Here is an 11,375-nt window from a genome sequence, read left to right as displayed (position 1 = left end):
AAATAAAGATGCAGGCAACGCCAGCAGCAGTGGGGGGCTTCCCCGATGGAGCCGCAGGGAGATCTGCCTCCTCTCGGCGCTGGTCTTTGCAGCAGGCATGTGTGTTATCCTGGGAAGCATGCTGGCGCTCAAGTACATTTCCCTGGACGCCCAGCAGGACCCGCTGTGCCGGCAAGACTGCCAGCGCAAGCGGTCCCTGCTGCGCACGGCTCGCTTCGTTCAGGCCAATATTGACCCCACCATCCAGCCCTGCGAGGACTTCTACTCCTTCGCCTGTGGCGGCTGGCTGAGGCGCCACGGCATCCCCGAGGACAAGCTCAGCTACGGCATCATCACCGCCATAGGAGAGCACAACGAGGAGAAACTACAGCACCTCCTGCTGGAGCCAATACGCAGGCGAGGGCCCAACTCGGCGGAGCGCAAGGTCAAGGAGTTCTATAGATCCTGCGTCAACATCCAGGCAATCGACAAACTGGGCTCCGACCCAATGACGGAGGTGATAGACAGCTGCGGGGGGTGGGACCTGGTGGGGGCTCCTCCCGGGTCCGCTGGGTGGGAGAGAGACGGTGCGCCGCAGAGGCCGGACTTTGACGAGCTGCTGTACAGGACCCAGGGGGTGTACAGCACCGCCGCCTTCTTCTCCCTCACTGTCAATGTGGACGACAAGAACTCCTCCAGGAACGCCATCAGGGTGAGTTCGGAAGTCGTGTGCGTTTATCAGGCCGTCGACGTATTCGCTATTTATTCATGTCAAGGTGGACATTGGAGACAAAACACATTCTTTACCTCATGCTAGTCATATAAAATTTGTCTGATGGCGACTTGCTCGCCCGCCCTTTCTTCCTTCCCCTCGTCCCGGTCCTCCAACTTGAGTCCTTGATACGACACAAAGAAAGGTTACATGTTTGCAGTTTGACACTGAACAAGTGAACAAGGTTCTTTGACAGGTTTCTGTGACACCTTGACGATGTGTAATACAAACTACAGAAGAAAGATGACATTTCAGCCCATGTACACATAATGTAGGAATTCATTCATGTCCATTGACTTTATTTACATAAACATTTATCAAATGGGCAAAAAATAATACATTCAGGGAGTAGGGTGCACTTATGTGTCACAGCTTGCTAATGCTGGCATTATGACGATCCTTTGAAAGTGAATGTCACATATGTGACTGTGTACAAGAAAATGACCATATGATTTTGTGACCGTGTGTGTGTTTGTGGGTGTGTGTGTGTAGATTGATCAGGAGGGGCTCACACTCCCTGAGAAAAGTCTCTACGTGGGACAGGATGAGGACAGTGTGAAGGTAAACACGCCTCCTTCCCCCTTTCTTCCTCCCTCCCTCTCTGTGCCCCTACAGCACAAACCATATGCCTTTGGTGAGTTACACTCATTCTGTCGTTCCTCAGTTTGAAATAAAAATAATGGACGCCACATTAATGTCCCAAGTCCCGTCTTTCATTTGAGCTGGTCGTCAAGGTCAATGTAGCAACGACGCCGTGGGAGATGTACTGTTGCCCTTTTAACAAATGGCGTCAAAGGTTCGGGGGTTCAAAAGTAATTGGACGGATACACATGGCTTCAAACAAAATCCTATTTGATCATTTATTGAAAAAATCCTTTCAGTGGACCCAGAGACAGCGGCAGACACACTCCCTGGTGATCCGCTCTCAGAGCTCCACGACAGCCCTTCAGCTCTTGCTGTGTGCTGCGGGTCCCTCGGCCTTTGCTCTGGTCTTCAGCAGCTGAATAAGACTGAGACTGAGACTACTGACCGACCACTTCCCTAAACTCCCACCTGTCAGTCGCCTCTGAGCCGCGTGCGAGCTCCAATGTGCACGACGCGCTCGTTGAAACAACACCGCAGCCCCGAGGAAAAAAAACATTTGGCAGCCGAGTGTCCAATTACTTTTGAACCCTTTCCGATTTGGGCGCTATTTGTCTAAAGGGCTATATCTCACACGGAGCTCTCCCCGCGCTGACGTGCACCCACTCAAATGAAAGCTGACACTTGGCACTTTAATGTGGTGTCTGTTATTTAATTAAATGGAATGGTGCGAAAGCACAGAGCGAAACCCGTCCCTGTCCATCCTTCCTTCCCATCACTTCATTTTCTCCAGATTTTTTCCTCCTCCTATTTTCCCTACAACATCCGTTTTCTTTTCTTTTTTATCTCATACTTGACCTTTAAGTTTCTTCTCTTCCTCCTGACCTCCCTCCTCTCCCTCTCTTTTCCCCCCCTCAACCCGTCCTTCACTCTGCTACTCCGCAACTGGAGCGTCTCTCCCTTGTCCTCTTCATCAATCCAGCTTTCAGCCCCCGTCACCGGCCATTACCGGCGATGTCGCGACTCCCCCTTGTCGATGTAACGCCGATGTCGCTGTGCTTCTCAGATCCTGGCGGCGTACAAGGCCCTGATGGAGCGCTTGCTGAGCATGCTGGGAGCTCACAATGCCACGCAGAAGTCCAAGGAGATTATAGAGCTGGAGACTCGTCTGGCCAATGTGAGCTGATTGCGCGAGCGTGTGTGCGTGTGTGTGTGTGCGTGTGTGTGTATGCAGTACTGTGTAAAATCTCTCTCTCTCTCCAGATCACTGTGTCAGAATATGATGACCAAAGAAAAGACATCAGCACCATGTATAACCGCATCACCCTGAGGCAGCTACAGCGCATCGCTCCTAGTGTGAGTACCACACACACACACTGACACACACACACACACAATACATATACATAATTCATATTAAATAGGTTTGTATGCCCATGCATTTTGGACTGAATCAGACACACAGAGGCCTAAGTGACTCTCAAAAGCGGTGCCCCCTGCAGGGGTAGATGGAGGAGGAAACTATGGCGGAGAGACAGTGGAGACACGTGGAGGGAGAGCCAAGAAGCTGCTTCAGAGGAGAGCCTCCTCCCTCCTCTGAAGCAGCGGGAACACCAACAGACAATCCTCAAGATGTTTCATGGTCGGTGACGAGGAGTGGAGGGGGAAGGAGGGGAGGTGGAAGCTGGGAAAGTACTGAGAGCAAGATGAAGAGTTAGATTTTTAGCGTCTCGGCCAAAAGAAAAGAGAGATGACACACAGGAAAAGAGAGGGTGTGAATAAAAAGCCGTACGCCAGGCGCTGACGAGGAAAATGAGAAACATGGAAGGACGCCGATTAAAAGGCCGAAGATTCCACCGGAGCAGAGAGAATGCAGCGAAATTGCTTCAGTGTGTTTTATTTACTGGCTTTTACTGGGATCTGGAGTCCAAATGCACGAAAAACCCTGGAGCTCTGTCACTCGAAAAACAAAAAAAGAAGTGACAAGATTGCTGCTGCGCAATTAAGTTAAAGCATGGAGGGAAAGGAGAGCAGGAAAACAGAAAGCGAAATGATGGAATTTACCATGAATGATCTAAAGCAGTTGGTCCAATATCTTTTTTGGCAAAACAAAGAGTGACACAACCAAATCAATCCTTCAAGAGGGGGGAGGGTGTTCTCAATAATAATTTAAAAAAGATTATAGAAGAGAAAAAATATAAATATATACTTGTGATATACTGAAATGTTGCACTGCAGAACATGCAGTGAAATCACTCGAATACCGCCCCCAAAATATACGAACAATGAAATATAGGACACTGACAGTGTTTTGAAAGGCATCATTTGTCTAATAAACACGATCAAGTACATAAGCAATATCATATGAGTCCTTTAACAATACTTACATCCTTACACAAACATAAAAAGGAGGATTGTTCTATTATTTATTCCCAGGAACGTTGTGTGTCTGCTGTCGGCCCACTGCCAGCAGCAAGCTCTGAGCTCTGTTTCATTAAGGACCAGGTCACGGGCCGACCCGCAGCAAGGAAACATTTTTAATGGAGGTTCAGCGGCAGGCATCGGCAGAATTTCTTTTTCTTCATTTTCGAACAGTCCAAAGTTGTAGTTCCATCCATCCATCCATCGTCTACCACTTTATCCATTTAAGGTTCGCGGGGAGGGGGGCTGGAGCCAATCCCAGCTGACATTGGGCGAGAGGCAGGGTCAATTGGAGACACTATTTCACAGTTGTCCCATGATTTGATATCAAAAGGGGCTATACAAATTGCTTTAATTCACAAAAACAAAATGGCACCCTGTGGTAAAAGTTACCAAGGATGGGTCTAGAAATGATCTGGAAAAATTGTGTTACTGTGGCTAATGGGGTTAACTCTAAAGACAGTCACAAGATAGAAAATATGGTCCTCACATTTATTCGCATTTGAAAATGTTCTCATCCTCACAGGATGTTTAATTGTGGGGCTTGTGTCTTGAACCGATGGCTGATTTGGAAAGTATCATGGCCCGAGGCCCGGGACTCCCACTGTTCAAAGAGTGTTTTTGCGAATTGGGGACGCGAGTGACTCCAACTATCACCCCCTCCCCACAGCTCCACTGGAAACGCCTGCTGGAGAGAATCTTCCACGACAACCTCTCGGAGGACGAAGAGATCGTGGTGCTGGCTACCGACTACATACAGAAAGTCTCCGACATCATCAAGACCACTTCAAAGAGGTGAAGAGAAAGGGAGAATGGGCCGCTCGGTGGGGGCTGGGGGGTGGAGCGGGGAGAGAAAGATGAGGGCACCGAGGTGTATGGAAAATCGATGAAATTAGATGCATGCATCTTTTGGGTCTTCACTTTTTGAGCGCAAGTAAGCGCTTTTCTTCGAGGTTGTTTTGTGTGAGTGTGTGTGCGTGTGTGCGTGCGTGTGTGTGTGTGTGCGTGTGTGTGTGTTGCCTTTGGATTAGGGCTGTCACTATAATTTTGGCTACAACGCGGTGTCATGAGGTGTATGGATCGGGCTTTGAGTGCTGCTATGCATGTATTTGTGTGCACATTTGGGTCAATGTGCTTGTGTGTGTGTGTGTGTGTGTGTGTGTGTGTGAGTTGAGTCACTGTTGGGTGAACTTCCACTTCTGCTGCAGCTGATTATTATTGATCCTGCACCCACACCTTTCTGCCACCTGCAGACGCACACGCACACACACACACACACATACACACACACACACACGCACACGCACGCACACACTTTGTTTCCCCTTCCTCCTCTTGACAGACCCCCAGGGGAGGCCTTAGAGGGCTGCTGCACACCAGGAAGTGTGTTACAGCCACTGGCAGCTCGCCAATAGTCACTGTGCACTACACAAATACACAACAGCTCTCAGAACTCATGGATTGTTGACTGGATGGTTGACTGGCGGCCAGATTACGTGCTTGTCAATTATGTCCGAGACTGGATACATGTCTGTCTGTCCGTCCGTCTGTCTGTCTGTCAGCAGCATCACCTACACTAATCCAGACGGTCTGGTGATTTCATGACTTACCAGTTCATGACAGCATGACAACATTGAATGCTCGTAATTACATTACTTCCCCTTATTGTAGATCTAACACACAATGGCGTGAAGCCACATTAATAATTTATTGTTTTTTCAGTTAGTTCACATCTGTGAACTTACAAAGAAGAATGCATCACATGAAACAGGCATCAACTGGATCGCCACCAGTCCTATTTGTAACTCTAAAACAAATGTGGGTTGCAGGCAGTGATTCAGTGGCCCGGAACCAATTTGAACTGCTTCATGTACTAAAGAAACCCACATTTCGACTTCACATCTTTAGGAGGAATCGTTGTGCTGCAAAGCGGTAAAGCAGATTTCCAGACTCAGTGTAATGGTACGCAACAGAGTACATTTAGTCTTTACCTTCCTGCTAGGTTAGGTGGTGGGTTGCACAGCATAGTAGCTCACAACGGCTACTCATGGAGCCGTCAGCGTGACACTCCTCACCCGTCCTTGACAACGCACCGAGATTAACTTTTCACAAAACAGTGCTGAACACCACCATTTAAGGGGAAGAAAACCTGCCCAGGGAAAGATGGAAGATTCCAGGGGAACCCTGTGCTCGGACAGGTTAACCGGGTTTACCGGAACACACTCAAAGAGCTACTGTGAGTTTTTCTTCAGCCCAACCGAAATGTATTATCATCATCCAGAATGGCTTTTGGTCAATTGCTCAATTTGTAATTTGTTGTCTGCTTTTGGCCTTTTTTTTATTATCCATGTTTGTGTATACACACATATCCACCAGCCTTACTATTTTATATAAATTACTTTAATGACCAACAACTAAGGAACATATAAAGCTGCAGTGATTTCGCTCGGCTCCCATCAGTGTAATCACAGCAGATTTTCTGTTGTATACGCTCCATTTTTTTCTATTTCTGAACTTTTATCTTTTATCTCGTCCCCTGCTGCTCTACTTTCTTTGTGAAATGTAGTTTTGAATCACAACACTCCTGCATGCACACGCATCGGGTCATATCATTAAAGGGTTTCATCATCTCCTCTGTGAATGTAACAGTTACCTGCATCACTGTTCGTCCATCCATCCATTAGCACAGCTTCACCTCTCCACAGGTCGCAGAAGCCAGATTTGATGCTCCGTCTCCTCCGCTGTTGTTTACCAATCTTCTCTTTGAGTTGTCCGTCCATCCATCCTCCCTGATGGCTTCGGTAATAGACTTCTCTCTGCTTCAATCATCCTCTCTCCCTGTCTTCGCTTCCCTCCACCTGTGTCTAGAAGACATCCAGTTCCCATTTTTGCTGGATATGGGCCATATAGTGTAGCTCCACACTGCTTTTACTTTTGGTTAGTTGTTAAATCAAACGCTGGCCATCGCTTCAGTAGATGACTTCCAATGGTGCAGCATTCATCACAGTAAACCTGCTTCAGTTCACCCTCTATCGGTCAAATTGACCAACTGCAAAAATAAAAAGGACTCTTCAATGCGCTGCCTGGTCCCATCTAAGGCTTCACCACACCTCATGACAAGCGGCGGTTCTTTCAGGAAAAGGAAAAGGAAGATGATAGATGATGTAAAGACGATAAATAGTCTGATGACATCAAAAGGGTATTGATAAATCAAAATCAAAATGCTTTGAGTCCATTGTTTAGTTGAGTCAGTAACGTGAGTGAGTGAACCAGGGGGTCAGAGCCAGGCTGAAGGGTTAAGCCAGACCATGAGGGAAAAAAATCGAAAGGGTGGAAAAAGGGATTCTTGCATAATATGTCACCTTTAGGAACAAAATTCTAAACATACATCAACTGAAACGCAGTGTGACGCCGCCCGGCTTCTGTCACACTGCTCCTCTTCGTCTCTCTCCTCTTGGAAGCTTCTCCACCTCGCTGATCTAAGAAGTCACACAGAGAAAAACGCTTCCTGGCGCTCCCCTGAGCCACCTCCACCAATATATGGCAACTTCACCTTCCCATCCCTCACCACATCTCTCCTTCTCAACGTTGCCTCACCGCCCCGTCGCTCACTCAATTCAAACACCTCTTGGCGCCCCCCCCCCCGTCTCTCCATCTGCCCCTCTCCGCCACCGCCTCCCCGTCTATCCTTTCCCTCGATCAATTCTCTGGGCTTCCTCCTGTCGCCCTCCTGCTCACCTGTTCCCACTCTCTCTCTCCTCATCTCTGTTGCCATCCTTTCTCTCTTTAATCCCCCCCTCTTTCTCATTCTCCGCCTCCAGTCTGTCTCCAGGTTCTCCAGTTTTGTTTTTTTGGGGTTTAAACAAAGCTTGGCATTGCCAGTTCTCACACACACACACACTCACACTCACACTCACACACACACACACACACACACACACACACACACACACACACACACACACAGTAATACACATACAAATGGAGGACTAGCGCCTTGAGGTGTAGCTCATTAAGCATCGCTTATGAATGCCCCGGTGCCTCACACCATGGGGTCCTTTCCACTGCTGCCAGATATTAACAAGTCACACAGCTTGTAGCAGGAACAAAAACACATTGCGCACGCATATGAATACAGACACCAGGACACTCAGGTTAACACACACACACACACCGGGAATCTGAATCTGGCAGTGCAAAATCCTCTCATGAAAAAAACCCACTTCCTTCCTCTACTGTTTCATCTGTTGTGTAGAGTTAAGTGTGACCGTGTGTTTACTTATCCTCCAAATTCATTTGATGAAACACTATTGATATTGTCATTATGAATGAGCCCATGGCAGTGAGGTTGCAAAAGCAAAAAGTGTGGAACAGAGTCTGCAGTCGTGTTAGTGGCTCTGCGAGGCTCTACTTATCACAGTGTCGGGTTAGATCTTACATCAGTATCCTACAGTGACAATGTAAACCTGCTGATGTTTATTCTGCATCCATGCAATGTTGGCAGAAAAACGGGGGGAAAATACATCTTATTCAGCCTCAGACATGTCTTTAGTTCTTTTCACCACGTGGGAAATATCAGTACATTTACTTTAATGCTTCAACTTTATTTCGCTGTTGATACTTTTTTGCTTTTACCTAAAGGGATAGTTCAGTGATTTTGAAGTGGGGTCGTATGAGTTACTTATGCATAGTTAATAGGTCACCTTACGGAGATGGTGATCAGCGATGTCTTTTTACCGAGTTTGGAGGAGAAGTGGAACTAGCGTAAGTCTGAGTCCCACTGTTGCAGAGGGGTCCATCGAAAAATGTCAACGTCAAGAAATACATCCTTTAGTGTTCAATTGAACGGATCTTTTTTTTTTAGGTAACGTTTAAAAATGTGGTGAAAAAGAAGTTTTGCGGTGGTCCCCTCTGCAACAGTGGGACTCAGACTTTTCACTACATCCACTTCTCCTTCAAACTCCGTTAAGTGACATGGCTGATCACCATCTCCATAACGTAACTTCTTCATCCTCTGGCGCCCATGAACAGTAGTTCACACACACACACACACACACACACACACACACACACGAAGCTATAACACAGATGTAGGGGGTATGTATACAGACTGAAAAGTTGTCTGACGAGTGCGCGCAGCAGACAGGTGCTTCTTCTGACTGCTGGACGGCTGTGTGTTTCAGGATGACAGCACGGATGGTTCTAAATGAATGCGTCAGCCTTCTTCCATCTTCTACCTGCTCCCTTCCATTTCATAGCTTTTCTTCCCCCCCCGCTTTTTTGACTCCCCCACTTCTTTTTGTCACTTCCCTTCTTCATGCTTTTCCCCTCCTCCCTCTGTTGCTACACGTTTCTCCCTATCTTGCCCAGTCTTCGTTGCATCTTCTTTTTTCATGCTTTCTCTCACGATTTCTTCTTTGCCTCTCTTTGTCTTTCCACCATTTTTAGCTCCTTTCTTCATCCATCCACGCCTCATTCAAACACCATCCTAATCCTTTCCTTTGACTACCCGTCATCTTTACTTCCATGCATTATTTCTTTTCTTCTCCTCTGTCTTCATTCTCTTCAACTTGATTCGGGGTTGCTACTGACAACTCCATCTATCCATCGCACTCCCATTTTCTCCTCTGTCCATTTTCTCTCTCTCTCTCTCTCCATCTTCCTAGGCACCTATTGACTTAGTCCTTCTCTCCATTGTTCTCTCTCTCCATCCGTCCCGTACTCATGTGGCTTTCCCGTCATACAAGGCTCCTGACAGGTCTCACGTCTGTCTCCTCATCCTTCAGCCATCCTTCTTTTCTTCTTTGTGTGTGTGTGTGTGTGTGTGTGTGTGTGTGTGTGTGTGTGTGTGTATGTGCAGTCCCTCGTGCACTGGGGTGACTACAGCCAATACCATTAGCCAGATGAGCAGGCCTCCAATGAAGGGGAAAGCACCAGCCTCTCTCCCACACACACACCCTCCCTCATCACTACTACATTCTCTCTCTCTCTCTCTCTCTCTCTCCCCGTCTACTCGCTCTGTTCATCCGTCACTCTCGAGGGAGTGTGCATGGGGCGGGCTTTGAAGGGGAGAGTTTATCATTTTGTGTGTCTTTGTTTAAGTCTGTTTAAGCACTATGATATATTTGTGTCCATGAGTAAACCAGAGAGAGGATGCAGCCACAGTGGCGGGGGTTTTGCGCCTCCTGCTGAGTACACCACTTTTAAAAATACACACCCGGGGTAGTTGTGAAAGCCTTTTTGTTCACGTGAAGCTGTTGGCCATACGGTGGATTTCATGGCTCCACAGCTTTCATCAGTCGAGGCCTGATTCCCAGCTGGGACTCCTGAGCTGAACATATATGCAGTCATACGACTATTAGGCACTCTGGATGAGAAGTCTCCGCATTAAATGTGTCCGCTTTTAACTCCCTCTGGTGTCTGGGTTTGGGTTTCGAGAGTCTCATCTGTCATGGTCCGCTTGGACCAGGAACTCTTGTGGACCTTTGATAAGACACTGTCATGTTTTCTTGGTGGACTTTATTGTGTTTGTTTTGTTCATCTGGAGTTTGGTATTTCCTGTTGCCCCGGGTCCTATTTGGTCACTCTATGTTGTCTTGTGTTTCACCTGTTCTGTGTCTGCTCTGCACTTTGTTTGCTCTGTTCCCTAGCTTTTTGAATTGTCTGGGTTTTAATTGTTCCTTTAAAGACTAGAAGTGTTTTTTTTTTGTTATATTTTATTAAATATTCAGTTTTTCCTGCATCCTTCAACTGGTTCCTCTCTTGGCTGTAGTTCTGTCCTCCACTTTGTTTGCTCTGTTCCGTAGCGTTTCCTGTTGAGGTTGACTTTTTGGATTATCTGAGTTTGAATTGTGTTCATGTTGTCCTTTAAAGCTTCAGTGTGTAATATTTAGAAGAAGAAAAATTTAGAAATTTATTCGCAGAAATTTTATATATTGTCCATAACTATGCGTTCACATATGTACAATCACCTGCAACAAAGAACCGATGTTTTTCGTCAACTTTGAATGAGTTAAATATAGTTACAGGGGGTGGACCCGACCTCCGTGTGAGTGTCCATGTTTGCTACGTCGTGTTGAACACGGTTGTTGCACAAAACGGTCCAGAATACGTGGCATTTGCGTTGAATTTTCAGACGCTGCCCGAAAGCCGGAAGTGGGATCAGCGGTGCGCCACCATAAAGTGTCCCCTGTCGGTCGCTCAGTTGGTTGCGGTTTGCAACTGTACCACCAGATGCCGCCAGAAATTTACAAAAATGACACACTGGGGCTTCAAAGACTAGACATCTGGTTGTTTTTTTTGCTCTGTTGATTAAATATCCAGTTTTTTATGCATCCTTCAATTGGGTCCTGCTTCATCACACCTGGCATCATCGTTGCATTTTCACCTTATTATTTAACACAGAAAATGATACAATCTAAACACCTCTGCTGTGTGCATATACAGACGTGAAGTTTGGAGTAGAGGAGGCCCCCCCCCCCTCCCTCCATTACCTACAGGGTCATTACCTGTGCTAATGTGTTGATGCAGTGCACAGGACCAGTATCTTTCCATCTCCCTAACTAGCCCCATTAAAAAACATTCAGCTAATGAGCCCTCGCTCAGTCCTCGAGTGATTAAA

The 11,375-nt window shown here is 47.0% G+C and overlaps 1 protein-coding gene across 4 annotated transcripts in view; it reads left to right on the top strand.

Moving 5' to 3' along the window:
* Positions 1-11,375, top strand: part of LOC118299018 (endothelin-converting enzyme-like 1) — a 40,671-nt gene that overhangs the window by 8,221 nt on the left and 21,075 nt on the right. For all 4 annotated transcript variants that reach the window (XM_035622346.2, XM_035622348.2, XM_035622345.2 and 1 more), the window contains 5 exons: positions 1-691; positions 1,244-1,312; positions 2,400-2,510; positions 2,597-2,689; positions 4,425-4,549. The exon at positions 1-691 is cut by the window's left edge. In XM_035622346.2, the coding sequence (XP_035478239.1) occupies positions 1-691; positions 1,244-1,312; positions 2,400-2,510; positions 2,597-2,689; positions 4,425-4,549 (1,089 nt within the window). The remainder of the gene's footprint in view (positions 692-1,243; positions 1,313-2,399; positions 2,511-2,596; positions 2,690-4,424; positions 4,550-11,375) is intronic.

The sequence above is a fragment of the Scophthalmus maximus genome, chromosome 11 (assembly GCF_022379125.1).
Source record: "Scophthalmus maximus strain ysfricsl-2021 chromosome 11, ASM2237912v1, whole genome shotgun sequence".
NCBI lineage: Eukaryota > Metazoa > Chordata > Actinopteri > Pleuronectiformes > Scophthalmidae > Scophthalmus > Scophthalmus maximus.
The sequence above is the reverse complement of the archived record's forward strand: the minus strand, read 5'-3'. Positions and strand labels throughout refer to the sequence as shown.